Source organism: Notamacropus eugenii, chromosome 4 (genome assembly GCF_028372415.1).
Source record: "Notamacropus eugenii isolate mMacEug1 chromosome 4, mMacEug1.pri_v2, whole genome shotgun sequence".
Classification (NCBI taxonomy): Eukaryota; Metazoa; Chordata; class Mammalia; order Diprotodontia; family Macropodidae; genus Notamacropus; species Notamacropus eugenii.
Window position 1 is genome coordinate 257,566,931 of NC_092875.1, and position 14,202 is coordinate 257,581,132.

The 14,202-nt window shown below is 35.5% G+C and overlaps 1 protein-coding gene across 3 annotated transcripts in view; it reads right to left on the bottom strand.

Annotated features, from left to right (window-relative positions):
* LOC140501169 (desmocollin-3-like) overlaps nt 1-14,202 on the bottom strand; it is an 89,314-nt gene that overhangs the window by 26,652 nt on the left and 48,460 nt on the right. For all 3 annotated transcript variants that reach the window (XM_072604468.1, XM_072604466.1, XM_072604467.1), the window contains exons 6-10: nt 12,628-12,772; nt 10,545-10,711; nt 5,081-5,215; nt 4,433-4,618; nt 597-844 (exon numbers count right to left, since the gene is read on the bottom strand). In XM_072604468.1, the coding sequence (XP_072460569.1) occupies nt 597-844; nt 4,433-4,618; nt 5,081-5,215; nt 10,545-10,711; nt 12,628-12,772 (881 nt within the window). The remainder of the gene's footprint in view (nt 1-596; nt 845-4,432; nt 4,619-5,080; nt 5,216-10,544; nt 10,712-12,627; nt 12,773-14,202) is intronic.

Sequence of the window (14,202 nt, forward strand, 5' to 3'; positions counted from 1 at the left end):
TTGAGGATTTTGTGGACTGGCAATAGCACAGAACTGAAGAAAAGACATTAAAACTGGCCCACAAAATGTACAAGCCATAGAAAGGGTAGAAACTTTTCCCCCTAAGGCTTTCCCAAACCACAGCAAGAAGTTTAGGAAGGCATGCTGACTGGCGGAATGGTGCCTGAGCTCATAGCATTCTTTCAGAGGATGAGTAACGAGAAAACAAAGCTGACCCTGTTTTCTTATCAGTAAAGAGTAGTGGTGGAGAATGCAAACAGCGGACATAAAAGACTTAAATCCAGGGAGGTGACTCTATCAGACAAATGGTCAGTTCCTCTGACATACCCTGTACATTGCTTCCTGATCCAGTACTAAACTCCCAACATCAAGCTCCATTCCTAAAACCAGTTTTTCAGCTTATCACCGTACTAGGAATTTCAGAGCTCTGAAGAAACCCTAATAAAGACATGGCTTGACTTTTTATTTTACACTTTCTTGGCTCCTGATTCAGACCCTGCCTCTCTCCTCAGCAGGGGATTGCCCTTCCCCAGCCTCAGTGTTTGCCCAAGCCCTGGCCTTCACCCAGGCAGGACTATGTAGATGAACATCTGTACCTTATATCATTGCTGCTTCTGGTTTCTGTGTCCTGTGCTTTATACCCATTGGCTCTTGTCCCCACGGGTACATTCTCCTTTATGCGAACACTTTGTGCTGCAGGGCTGCAATCTGGGCCTTCATCCTGATCTTTTATATTCACAGTTACCATAGCTGTGCTCATGCTCCGAACATCTTTAGAGAATGGGGCTTCGTTGGCTACACCAATTTCCAGCATCACCTTGGGATTTTCCTCATAGTTCAGCGGCTATAAAAGAGCATTTACGTTATCTTAAATGCCTATATATGTCTATATGACCTGTTAGCCAAGTTAATGGTAACAAATCAATTTGGACAACAAATGTAACCTCATCAAAATAAGAAGAAATATGAAAATCCTGTATCACAATTATACATATACCCTAAATCAGAAGATTATTGATGATTGTTAAGGTCCCTTCAGTCTACCTCTTATAAAAGCCTATGAGACCTATAATCCTCTGATATCTCTGGGAAGGAAGGAAGGAAGGAAGGAAGGAAGGAAGGAAGGAAGGAAGGAAGGAAGGAAGGAAGGAAGGAAGGAAGGAAGGAAGGAAGGAAGGAAGGAAGGAAGGAGGGAAGGAGGGAAGGAGGGAAGGAGGGAAGGAGGGAAGGAGGGAGGGAGGGAGGGAAGGGAGAAAGGGAGAAAGAGAGAGAGAGAAAGAATGGAAGAGCACAGTGGCTCCAAAAGAAATGGCCAGAAGTAGGCAGCTGTCATTTGTTTTGCTAAGTCTTAGAAGTTTCTGTTATGTCATGAATACGTTCCCCAGAAAGACAGTAGCTCCATTGTTATCAAGGTGACAAATAGCTGCCTGAATAGGGAATCACCAAGGACTACTACTTCTAGTCTTGTCTAGCTAAAGGAGGCTCTAGCTATTATCACATGCATGCCCTAGACTATAATTCTTGGAAAATGTTGCTCTCACTTTCTTCAACATGCCCTAAGCGATAATCACTTGGAAGAAGCATGAAGCATGTAAACACTGACACGTCCAACTTTTAGGGAGAGACAATGTGACGTTTTAGGAGGCTGCTACTCAAATATAAAGGGGGTTAACTATGGCTAACCAATATGAAGAATATGTTGCTTTTGTTTCCTTTAGAAAATCATACTTTCAAGGCACTCTATACATTTCCATAGTTGAACCCTGTGTTCATGCTAAGAATGCTCTTCCTCCTCACTTTCACATTCTGGCTTCTTTCAAAATTCAGTAGTAATCCACCTTCTTGGAAGTAATCCACCTTTCTCAGACCTCTCTCCTAGCCCCTGCCCCCACTTATCCTTTGCCTTTTAGATTACCTCCCACTTATACTATATGTATTTTGTGTTTTTTCCTCTATTAGAACAAGCTCTTTGTAGGCAAGGACTTTTGGGGGTTTTTGTTGTTGTTGTTATTAGTGTGTGTGTGTGTGTGTGTGTGTGTGTGTGTGTGTGTGTGTGTGTGTGTGTGTGTGTGTGTGTGTGTGTGTCTGCCTTTCTTGGTATCTGCACCAGACACCTAGTAAATGCTTAATAACTGCGTGTTGACTGATTGTATCCAGACTCCCTTTTCTTTCACCTCCTCAGCTCTTTCCCAGGATACCTAAGCATTCAAGGACTAGTAGGAATGGTAATTTACTGATATACTAGAGCCAAAGGGTCAGAAGAAGAAGAAAATAATAGCAGTAGTAGTTGTGGTGATTTCTTGCTAACTGATAATTGAGGCAGTTACTTGTCAACCTGACAACAGTAGAGAAATCTATTGTCTTCTTGGGGTATGTATCCATGAAATAAATATTTCACAACCGATCAAAAATAAATGACAGATACCTACCTCTGGAATATTGCATTTAGCTCTGGGCACTATGGTTTAAAAAGAACATTGGAGAACTTTACTATGTCCAGGGAGCAACCAGGATGACCTAAAGCTCTGAATCTATGTCACATAGGATCAGCTGAAGAAAGCAGGAATGTTTAGTCTGGAGAAGTAAAGACTCAGAGAAAAAGGGAGGGAGATGATAACAGCTTTTAAATATTTACAGACTAGTCATGTGGTTGAGGGATTAGGCCTGCTCTGTTTGTTCTGAGAGGACAGAAGGAAGAGGAGAGTGGAAATTGTAAAGAGGCAAATTTATACTTGACGCCAAGGGAAAACTTCCTTATAATTAGAACTGTCCAAAAATGGGAGGGGCTGCCCCAACAGGCAGTGAGTGCCCCTTCCTCAGAGATCTTTAAGCAGAGGTTGGATATACTGCAGTGGCAATTCCTTTCAGGTTTGGACTGGACTAGTTGGCTGCTCAATTCCTATGATTCCAGAATTTACTTAAAGTATGACAAAATTTAAAGGGTTAATAAACATCTGGTTCCAAACTTTGCCCAGAGAGTACATTCATGAAAGGCAGTCATCATTTCCTAATAGTATGGCCTTTTCAAGAAGTCAAAAACTCCTCTAAATATTGAATTCCAGCAGATATGAAGAGGTAGAAACAGTCAAGTACCGATGCTTACTTTTGGAATGCTATTGAAAATACAAAGACTAATTCAGAAATCCACATATTGATGGGGGTTTTGTGCATGTTTCAAGAATCATTAAGTTTAGAGCAGGGGTTCTTAATAAGATGTCCATGAACTTGGTTGAAAGAAAATTATATATTTATTATTTTCGCTAATCTCTAAGTGAAATTTATCATTTTATTCAATTATTTAAAAACATTATTCTGAAAAGTCTATAGGATTCACCAGATTGCTGGGGTCTATCACACATATATGTGTATACATGCATGCGCGCACGCGCACACACACACACACACACACACACACACACACACACACACACACACAAAACCTTCTGCTTTAGAGGAAGAAGGAGCCTAAGAGATCATCTAAACCAAATGTCTCATTTTACTGATGAGGAAATTTAGGCTCTTACAGGCCAAGTGACTTCCTGAAGTTCACATAGCTAATCAGACGCCAGACTAGATCTGAAACCATGCCCCATGACTCTAAATTCAATGGTTTTTCCACTACTGTCATGTTGCCTCTCAGATAATTACATTAGAAAAGGTCATGACACTCCTCAGCAACAAGAGCTGTCAGCAACTCGGGGGATCCTAATAGCAGACTGATTGAACCCTATTTCAATTTGCCATAGCTACTCTTTCTAGAGTCCTTTGGTCAAAACTATGAGAGTGTTCTATGAAATTGTCTGAAACCTAAACAAACTGATTTGAGAATCTCTTGCCCTGATTGTAAGGTAGTTTGGAATTCCATCAAGATTCCCAGAAGAGCAAGAAAACATATGGTTTCACTTTCACTTTGGAAAAACTTTTCTTTCTGCTTTAGCACTTGCTAAGCCTCAGAAGAGTCAAGGCTTCCCAATTATATATCCAAATGCTAAGGAAGCCTACTTACAATTAGAGGTTGACCTGGAAAAGCCTCTGAATGCTCGATATTGAACTGGAATAGTAAAATCACATTTCTTGAAACAGGCAGATATTCATGGATCCAAATTTCCTGGTCTATGCTAGATTGGATCAGTTGCTAGAACTGAGAAAATGCATAATTTAACTACATCAGCTAATATCATATTGGCATAGTGATTCTGGTTATGAAGGACAGAAAGTCATTCATTAATTAAGATGATACGATTTTCTAAAGGTTCATAAACACATAGACTGGAGGAGTGCTTGCATATGACAAAAAAAAGCACAGATTTTTTTACACTTTATGTAAACATCTGTTCTATTCCTGTAAATGCCAAAGTTCATTTAAGTTAAGTGAAGTCAATATGATGAGTTTTAGACTTTCCAAACTATGATTTTTTTTCTTTTTTCTCACCTTAATAACAGATAAAACACCTTCATTGGTTTGGGGGTCGGTCACAATCTGAAAATTTTTATTTCCATTGCCCTTTAAAATAGTATAATTAGCTCTCCAATTAGCAGTGTTAGGCAAATCCTTATCTTGTACAGCTATTCGCAAAATATTCGACTTGATTGTATTTTCCTCAACTGATGTTTCATACTGAAATAAATAAAAGTCTCATTAGCAATTTGTTTTTACAAAGACAGAAAGCAATGTTAACGATAGGGAAAGTTCTCCCCCCCCCCCAACTCCAGAGTACTTGATATCACAATTTTCACAAATGTGATTTAAAATAAAAAAATTCATATGGTCCTGTCATTCAAGGTCATTTTTAAATGATTCATTTAGAGTAAAAACTGGATTTATCTGTGTGACAAAGGAATGTAATCATTATGCTAATCAAAGTGATAAAGCAGTTTTCTTCCTATGTATATCAGCCATCTAAGCTTTCTTTAATTTTACTTGGAGGAATTTAAATATACTACCCATTTCGTAGTTTTGCATCATTGTTCCAGGAAATTAAACATTATATTAATTCAGATGAGACAATCCATGATAAAAAAAAATTAGATGTTTCAATTGGACATAATACATCTATATTAAATAAGTATAAGCACTTACCATAGACTTTGTGAAAGTGGGAGCATGGTCGTTAGCATCTGTTATTGAAATGATACAAATTGATGTATTCATCAAACCAAAAAATTGACCATCCATATCTTGTACTTTCATTGTCAATTTGTATTTGTCTACTACCTGAAACCAAAAATAAAAATTCCATTGTAGTGGGAAAAGCTAATGTTTACTCATATTCTTAGATCATTTATCAAATGGGAAATGGGTCTTTTTCTTATAAATATGAATCCATTCCTTGTAAAACTTGGAAATGAGACATATCAGAGAAATTTGTTGTATAAATTTTTTTCCTAGTAAATGAACCTTAACTTCATTAGATTTGTTGGTGTTAAAACTTTGAAAAATTTTATGTATCCAAATTATACATTTGGTCTTTTATGATCTCCCTATGCTTTCTTCGGTCACAGATTTTTCTTTTTATCTCTAGATCTGATTTATGATATGAACTTTTATATCTAGGTTACATGTCCATTGGGAGGTTATCTCTGTATACAGTGTATACTGTCTAAATCTAATTTCTTCTACATTGTTCCTCAATTTTCCCAGAAATTCTTTTTGTCATATAGTGAGTCCTTATCTCAGTAGCTGGGGCCTGTGTTTATCAAATAGTAAGGTATGAGACATATCTGCTTCTGTATGTTATGTACCTAATCTGTTCCACTGATGAATCTCTCTTTCTTAACCACTACCAAACTGTTTTTAAAAATAACTATTTTGGAGTATAATTTGAGATATGACACTGATAGGCACTGGTAGGCCCTCCTTGTTTTCATTTCTTTTATTATGTCTTTGAAGTTCTTGACTTGTTTTTCTTCATATGAATTTCACTATTATTTTTCTAAGTTATAGACATATACTATTTATCATTTGAAAGAAAAGATAATTTATTCTTATTTTTAAAATTCCTTTTTAAAAAAATTTATAAAACTGTAACATAAAAAAATGAATTGATAAATAAAACTAGAAGTTTTTTTAAAGATAAACTATGAACTAACTTGATTAAAAAGAAGCAGAAAATTAAATTACCAGTAACAAAAATAAAAAAATTCAAAAGAAATGAAAAAGAAACAAAAATTATTAAAATCTTTATTGTTCAATGACATGTCAAATAAAGTAAGTAAATACTTACAAAAATATGAAATATCCAAATAAATGAAAGAAGAAATAAAGAATTTAAACAACTCAATTTCAGATGAAGAACTGAGAAAACCAAACTTTGGCTTTGAACTCCATTTAATTTTGATGCATTTTTTTTTCTGAAATATCCACCATTCTACCCATTACCCAAAAGGTTAGAAAGGTCTTTCCTTTCCTTCATCCAATTAGGTTATAAAATCCCACTGTCTTTCCATGACTAACTAACTAAAAAGAATAAAAACAACTATTTGACTTTGCTCTCATGTGACCAAAAATATAATTCTAATGTCTTCTTCAATGTACCACTTCCTTTCTTTGCACTTTGGCCTCTGTTTTTTACATAATATTGCCAAATTATTTATTTAAACCTACATGGCCAAAGTTTGTTCAGTTGCCTGTATGCCCTTTGATTCAGACTTTGATTTTTGATACGACAAAGGAGAAAAAGTATTAACTCTGGAATCAGAGGACCATGATTCAAATCCTACCTCTAAAGTTTACTACCTGTTTGAGCTTGGGCAAGTCATTTAACTTCCCTGGAATTTGTACATCTGTACAACAAGGAGTTTGGACTAGATTACATAATACTACTTTGTTTTACATGACAATTTCCCAGTAGTCTATTAACATGATTTGTATATACTATACATATAGCACTGCACCATATATGCAGGAGGAAAGGAGAGGGGAGACCTTTCTGACCTGCTGGGTATGCAGATGGTGGACGTTTCAGAAAAAAAGGTATGTATCAAAATTCAATGAAAAGAGTTGGGGTAAAAAGGGAACATGGAAGGCTCAAGTTTCAAAGCTAAATTAAAAGATCTTGCCTCCATTCCTAATGTATTAGGAAGTTTTACAGTAGGATGCTCTAATAGCAGATATTTTTTCCAGGAGAATATGTAAAAGATACTTTTAATTTTTAAACCAGTAAAAATAATTATGAAATACTTTTCAATGATGATATCATGTGTTCTAAATATTAAAATAGTAAATTACTAAGTTATTCATTTGCTTCACAGAGCTTTCATGTAAACACTGGAATCTCCCTATTTTTCAGTTTCCTCCCCATAATCTTCACTCTCCTTGATACCCTGCTCATTGGAAAGCATTGACTACTCTCTTGATTACCATTCACATGCTATCCCATTTCTTCTCTTTGAAAAATCTTTCTCTGCCTCTGACTGGTTACTTTTTCTCCACTTGCCTTAATATGAATGTTCCTTACAATGAATTACCTTTCAATGAAGCTCCCGACCTTAAACATATCTAAAACTAAACCGGTTCTATGAAAACGTATCTTTTTTAAAACACCCAAACCTCAAAACCATGGATCTTTGATGCCCCATTCTTTGTCCTCTTAAGTAATCATTTGCCGGATCTTGTTAATTTATCTTTCATCATGTTTTATGTCTAATTCTTATTTCCACTGCCTTGCAATTGTCTAGAATATGATGAATATAAATTTACTTCTACTATGCCAGATTTTCAAATTCTCTGAATCTAGACTACTCTGTCTCCTAAATGTTCCTAGGTCTATACTCTTCCCTTTTCAATTAATCCTATACAACAAATTAGTCTTCCTAAAACACCCAACATATACTGGTAAGCAGGAATGTTTCCATGACACCCCAAAGTCAATGATACAATGCAAACTCTTTGGGGTGGCATTTAAAACTCTCCATAATGTGGACCCAACCTGCCTTTTACCTCATTTCCTATATACTTGCTGCCTGGCTAGCCTCCTATATGACTACTATCCTCTAAATATAGGGGATTCATTACTGCTTACCACTACGGTTTCTGTTGTATGGCTCCCCCTCACTTCTTGAGATACAAACCCTATGTAGGCCTTATGTCAGGGCATACCTTTCCATGAAGCTTGTCTGACGTCTGTCTTATAGTGGTTTCTCCAGCTAGTACTTACAGATTTTACAGATGAGGAAACTGAGGCAAATAAGATTAAGTGACTAGTCTAAGGTTACAGAACTAGTAAGACCAGATGTGAACTCAAGAAGATGGGCCTTCTTGACTCCAGGATGGACACTCTATCCACTGCACCACCTAGCTTCTCAGAACTTACAAACCATATATTTATTCAATATGTAATCAAATGCTACAATAAAATGAGACTGTATGTAAAGCACTTTACAAACCTTAATATGCTATATAAATGCAAACATAATTATTATTTTTATAATAATCTACCGTCTCATCATGCACTTATTATTTTTAATCCCCTTGCAATCAAGCTTCTGTGCCTTCTTTTCAATTTTTTCACTGAAAGTCACCAAAGACAATACAAAACTGAAAACAAGGTAGATGTCCATGGATTAGGTTATGGCTAAACAAATTCTGGCATATCAACATAATGTAATATTATTACAAGAAATGACAGAACAGCCAGATGGCACAGCAAATAGAATTCCAGGCCTGGAGTCAGGAAGATTTGTCTTCTTGAGTTCAAATCCAACCTTAAATAATTACTACTTCTATGATCTTGGAAAAGTCACTTAACCCTGTTTGCCTCAGTCCCTTATTTGTAAAATGGGCTGGAGAAGGAAATGGCAAACTACTCTAGTATCTGTGCCAAGAAAATCCCAAATGAGGTCACAAAGAGTCTGACTGAAAAACAACTGAACGTCAATAAAAAAATGATAAATGTGATGACTACAGAGAAGCATGGAAAGACTTGCACAAACTGATGCAGTAAAGTTAGCAGAACCAAGAAAACAACGTACACAACGACAACAATTTAAATGGAAAGAAACACCACAAAACAAAAAAAATAAAATTATAAAAAATAAGCATGGCCTCAAAGAAAAGAGAAGACATCCCATCCTACTCCTTTACAGAGTGGGGGAAGGTTCAGAGATATACTGAATATATTTTCAGATTTTTTTTTGACATATTGATTGGTTTTGCTCATTAATTTCTTCCTCTTTTTTTCTTTTAAAGTATTATTTAATATATAAGAAAGGCTCTGGATGAGGGGAAAAGGAATAATACAGAGGAAAATTTAGATGCATACCAAAAATCAATAAAATGTTATTTAAAATATAAGTTACAAAAAGTTTTTTTTACTAGAGTTCAAGTGCCTTATCTTTACAGTTGTCCCTGTAAATTCTCTCCTTAACCTCATTATCATTCTGTACAATACTTCTCTCAAGATATTTGGTTACCATATTGTACCATTATCAAGACTATGACCCACCAAAAGCCTCAGATCCTTTTCAATCACCTGTCTAGCCATCATTCCACCACATTATAAAGTCTGGATCAAAATGTAAAATTTTTATATTTATCTTGATTAAGTTATCTCTTACTATATTTAGCCCAATTCAAGGCTATCCATCAGGCTATTTTTTTTTTTTAAACATGATTTATTCAATGTGTTAGCTACCCCTCCCAATGATGTGTTATTCACAAATATAGTGGGCACTGTTCTCTCACAGGAGAAAACATAATTGGAAGACATGGGGGAAGACAGAGAGAGAATCCTAGTCTTCCTCCCCCTCCTCATCATCATAACCCTCATCCTCATTTTTTCTTTCTCTAAAGAAATCCTAACTCTCTGAAGGGATGACATTATTTTTTTCTATCCACCACAATGCCAGGACACTGCAATACAAAGAGTTTCAATATATTATTGACTGAATTATTACTTCTGACTTTTGATCATTTTTGGTTTGGAAAAATGTCTATTGTTATTTAAGGACTGAGTGATAATAATAACAATACCCTTATATTAAAAGATGGTACATGTATTCTGAATCCTACTTTCAAAATGAACAATCAGTATGTGCTGGCCCATCATTCACATTCACTTTTTCAGTTCCTTTCATGACCAAGGGCGCATTTTTCAAGCCAGCTCGTGGAGGTTAAGGGGTTAGACTGGTTTGGGCTGTAGCTATGCACTAAGATTTGACCCATAACCATAGCTTCAGTTTCAACTAAAACCCCAGTTTCAAATGAATCCACAAGAATGCTTTAAATGAGCCTGTTCCACTCTTCTGGTCCTTATTACTTTGCACTGTTCATCCATCCTTTAGTAACTAATCCCCAAAATACCATATTCCTTCCTCTTAATGGTGCATGCCACAAAATTAAAATAAAGTAATAAAGGAACCAGTTTTAAAAATATAATAACCATAAAATATATTCTCTCACTGAAATCTTTTTACATGATCTGACTCTGTACTTCCCCACACACACACACTTCAGCTAAAAGGCATTTCTTTAAATTGGAATCATTTTTAATAATACTTTTCAGTGAAATTTGACCCAGCAATTAGATGTTATGCTTAAAAGTTACCTCTCTGTCTAGCTGATGTGATATTGTGGTGATCACACCTGAAACTGGATGCACTGCAAATAACTTAGGAGATGGTGGCTGTTGCTCCATAATGGAGTACTTCAGGCGAGTATGCATTGTATCAGGTTCATCTCTATCTGTGGCAGATACCTTCCCCACTGTAGTGCCTATGCATTTGGAGGAAAATTAAAAAAAAAAAAAAAAAAAACCTCTTCAGACTCCACAAAAAAACACAACCTTGTGACTCTAATATATATGACTAATATAATACCAAATAAGGCAGCCTCAACAAATATTATTTATATTATTTTACCTTAACACTATTTAAGTGCTATAAGCAAACCGCATCATAAATTCTCAAAATCCTACTGGAACACTATGGATAGATGATTTATTATTTCTATAGAATCCACTGTTCCTATCATAGCACTTGATATAACATTACATTTTCATGGAACTAATTCATGTTATCAGGGAGGATAAATGTATACTCAGAAAATTCAGGAGAATGTTAGCAAAAAACCTGATAAATAATTCTGCAGGGAAATAACTAAACATTTTGATAATATTTTCCCTAATATGGACAGGGAGTAGATCTGTAATTTAATTGGCCTGGGCAACTCCTTGATCAGGAAACTCACTCCACCTATGCAGGTTGGTACTTTCTCTTCAATTTACAGTATTACAGAGTTCCTAAATCACTGAGAGTTTAAGTGACTTACCCAAAGTCACATAGCCAGCACATGTCTGAGACAAAACTTAAAGCTTAAGTGTTACTGGCCACAAGATCAATTATCTACACCATGATGTCAATCACAAATTTTCACAAATGATTTAAGATATTTTTAAAGCCACCAATTATTAGTTAGTAACTATGCATTGAGCAACCATAAAGCATTCTATTTTATTCACAATTCAAACTAATATACAATTAATTTCCAAAACTGCATATTTTGTCTACAATGTTATATTGTCAGGGGATGACTTCATTTAAATTATGTAATGATATTCAAAAAGTCAAAATAGAAAAAATATGTTGTCTTATTAATATGTTTGACAGCTCTTTTCATGGTGGCAAAGAATTGGAAATTGAGGAGATGCCCATCAATTGGGGGAAACCTGAACAAGTTTTGGTATATAATTGTAATGTAATATTACTGTGCTATAAGAAATAACAAGTAGGATGGCTTTAGAAAAACTTGGGAAATCTTATATGAACTGATGTAAAGTAAAATGAACAAAACCAATAGAACATTGTGCACAGTAACCAGAACATTTTAATGAAGAACTGTGAAAGACTTAGTTACTCTAATCAATGCAATGATCCATGACAATTCCAAAGAACGCATGATAAAAGATGCTATCCCACCTCCAGACAGAAAACTGAATGCTGATTGAAGCATATTTTTTACTTTATTTTTCTTGCTTCTTTTTTTAATATGACTATTGTAGAAATATGTTTTTCATGACTTCATGTGTATGAGTGTCATATTACCTGACTTCTCAGTGGATGGAGGAGGGAATAGAGGATGGAAAGAATTTGAAACTCCAAATTTTAAAAATAACAGAAAAATTAAAAAAAAACTCAATGAGTTTGGAAATGTATAATAGGAATTTTGATAAAATTCGCATCATGTTTTTCTTTCTTTAGATAGTATAAAGGACAGGGGAGATGGATTAAGCAGGAAGGGTAAATTTTGAGTTAAATATGCAGATGGAAAACACAGCATGAATAATGGCTAAAGTAGATATTTGGGGTTTTGGTTTAATCACTGATTTACATCAACCTGATTTCACCGGATCCTCTAATTCATTCTTGCAGGAGCTAACAAACACTAGCAACATCACACAAAAAAATGAGACAAGCAAGGGATCTGTTTAAAGCAGAAGTTGTACGGTCAAGATTAAATAACTGATAGCTGCTGGAGAGGAATTTCTTTAGAGGAGACTTCCACCAAATACTAAGTGAAAAAACATGACTTAATGTTGCATCAAATGGATATGAAACGCGATTGTTTAAAAATAACATTTAAACAATACTCAGAGCAATCTTAATGTTCATTATTATTAACCATGTGCTTACCAACTCTAGAGCCTTCAAGAACCTCAAAATTATAAACTGTCTCAGTGAACATCGGGTGGTTGTCATTTTCATCTTCAATTCTGATAGTAAGTGGTAAAGGAGAGTCTGAATAATACCCATCTGGAGTAGATGCATAGGCTACTAGCTACAAAACAAGAGAACAATGTAAGCACTTTATTAAAATAAGATAAAAATGAACCAGATTTGGAGATGTTGTCTCCACCTTCCTTATTAAATCTTTTTCATCACCACAACAAAGCACAACTAACAGAATGTGCAATTGGAAGTGGCATTATATCAACCACAATAAGAGATAATCAGGTTATTTTTAGAAAGCGTTGCACTCCAAATGTAAACTAGAAATGCAGAGGGGTAAGCCAGGAGCCAACTAGGTCCAGTCTAATAGGATGAGGGAAGATATTTGAGTTCAGGAACTCTATTGCTATTCTAAGCTCTGCCCATACTTAGCTATGTTACGCAGGGTAGGTCAATTGAACACTTGAGTTCTCCAGCTATGTTTCCTTTCATTTTATAATGTACGCTGAAATCTTAGTGATAGAAACAAATTTGCAAATAAAATGTATCTTTTGGAATTTGAAAGAAAGTAGAAATAACAAAATGAACACATAACTGAGAAGAAGAAAATGCAACTTTCCATATTTTGGACAGTTATTTACTAACATGGACGTTGATCCTGTTTTATCTCATGACAGTCTTAGCCAACCAAGGTAGAAGAGAGATGGATATTTATAACTCAAACTGACAACTGTGTACAGATAGTGGAGCAGAAAATATTTAACTGAATATTAATAAGGAAACTTTTAAACTGAGCAGAAATTCCTATTCCCAAAGCAGCGGGAGCAACTAAGTTTATTAGTTGGGGATGACAGGAGAGGAAGACAACACAGAAAGGTGTAGGTCACCTGGTTTCTAAATTAAGAACAAGAAACATAAAGCTTTGACATATTGCAACAAATTTATACACACACACACACACACACACATACATACACACACACATCTAGATTGAGACCAAGAAGGAGAAAGAATATGAAAGAAAGAAGGGCAAAGAAGGAAAAGGAAAGACAATACCATAAAGAGATTCCCATGAAAGATTCTTATATTCCCTATACAGATTCCCCGTCTCTGCAGTCCTACTCCATGGAAATTGCTGAGTATTTCTTTTAGTTCTAGTTAACTGTCCTGGGTAAGTCAATTCTTCTCATTTGACCTGCATACTCTTCCTCAAATGACTGCCAAAATTTCCCCTACAAACTTACTCAAAACTCTCATCATTTGGTCACCTGGTCTGTTAAAAATAATCCCCAAACTTCTTCCCTCACCAGACCATGTCCCCTCCACATCACTTTCCTGATGTCACTGGCCCTCTTTGAGAATGAAGGAGAAACAGTAATCTACGAGTAGTAGTGACTAAACCGGCCAGTTCCAGTTGGGCAATACTGTTTGCTCGCTTTCTTCCTTCCTTTCTTCTTTCTTTTCTTCCTTTCTTCCTCCCTCTCTAACTTGCAAGTACTCTGCCCAAAGGAATATAAATTTTGATTGCTGAAAGCTTGC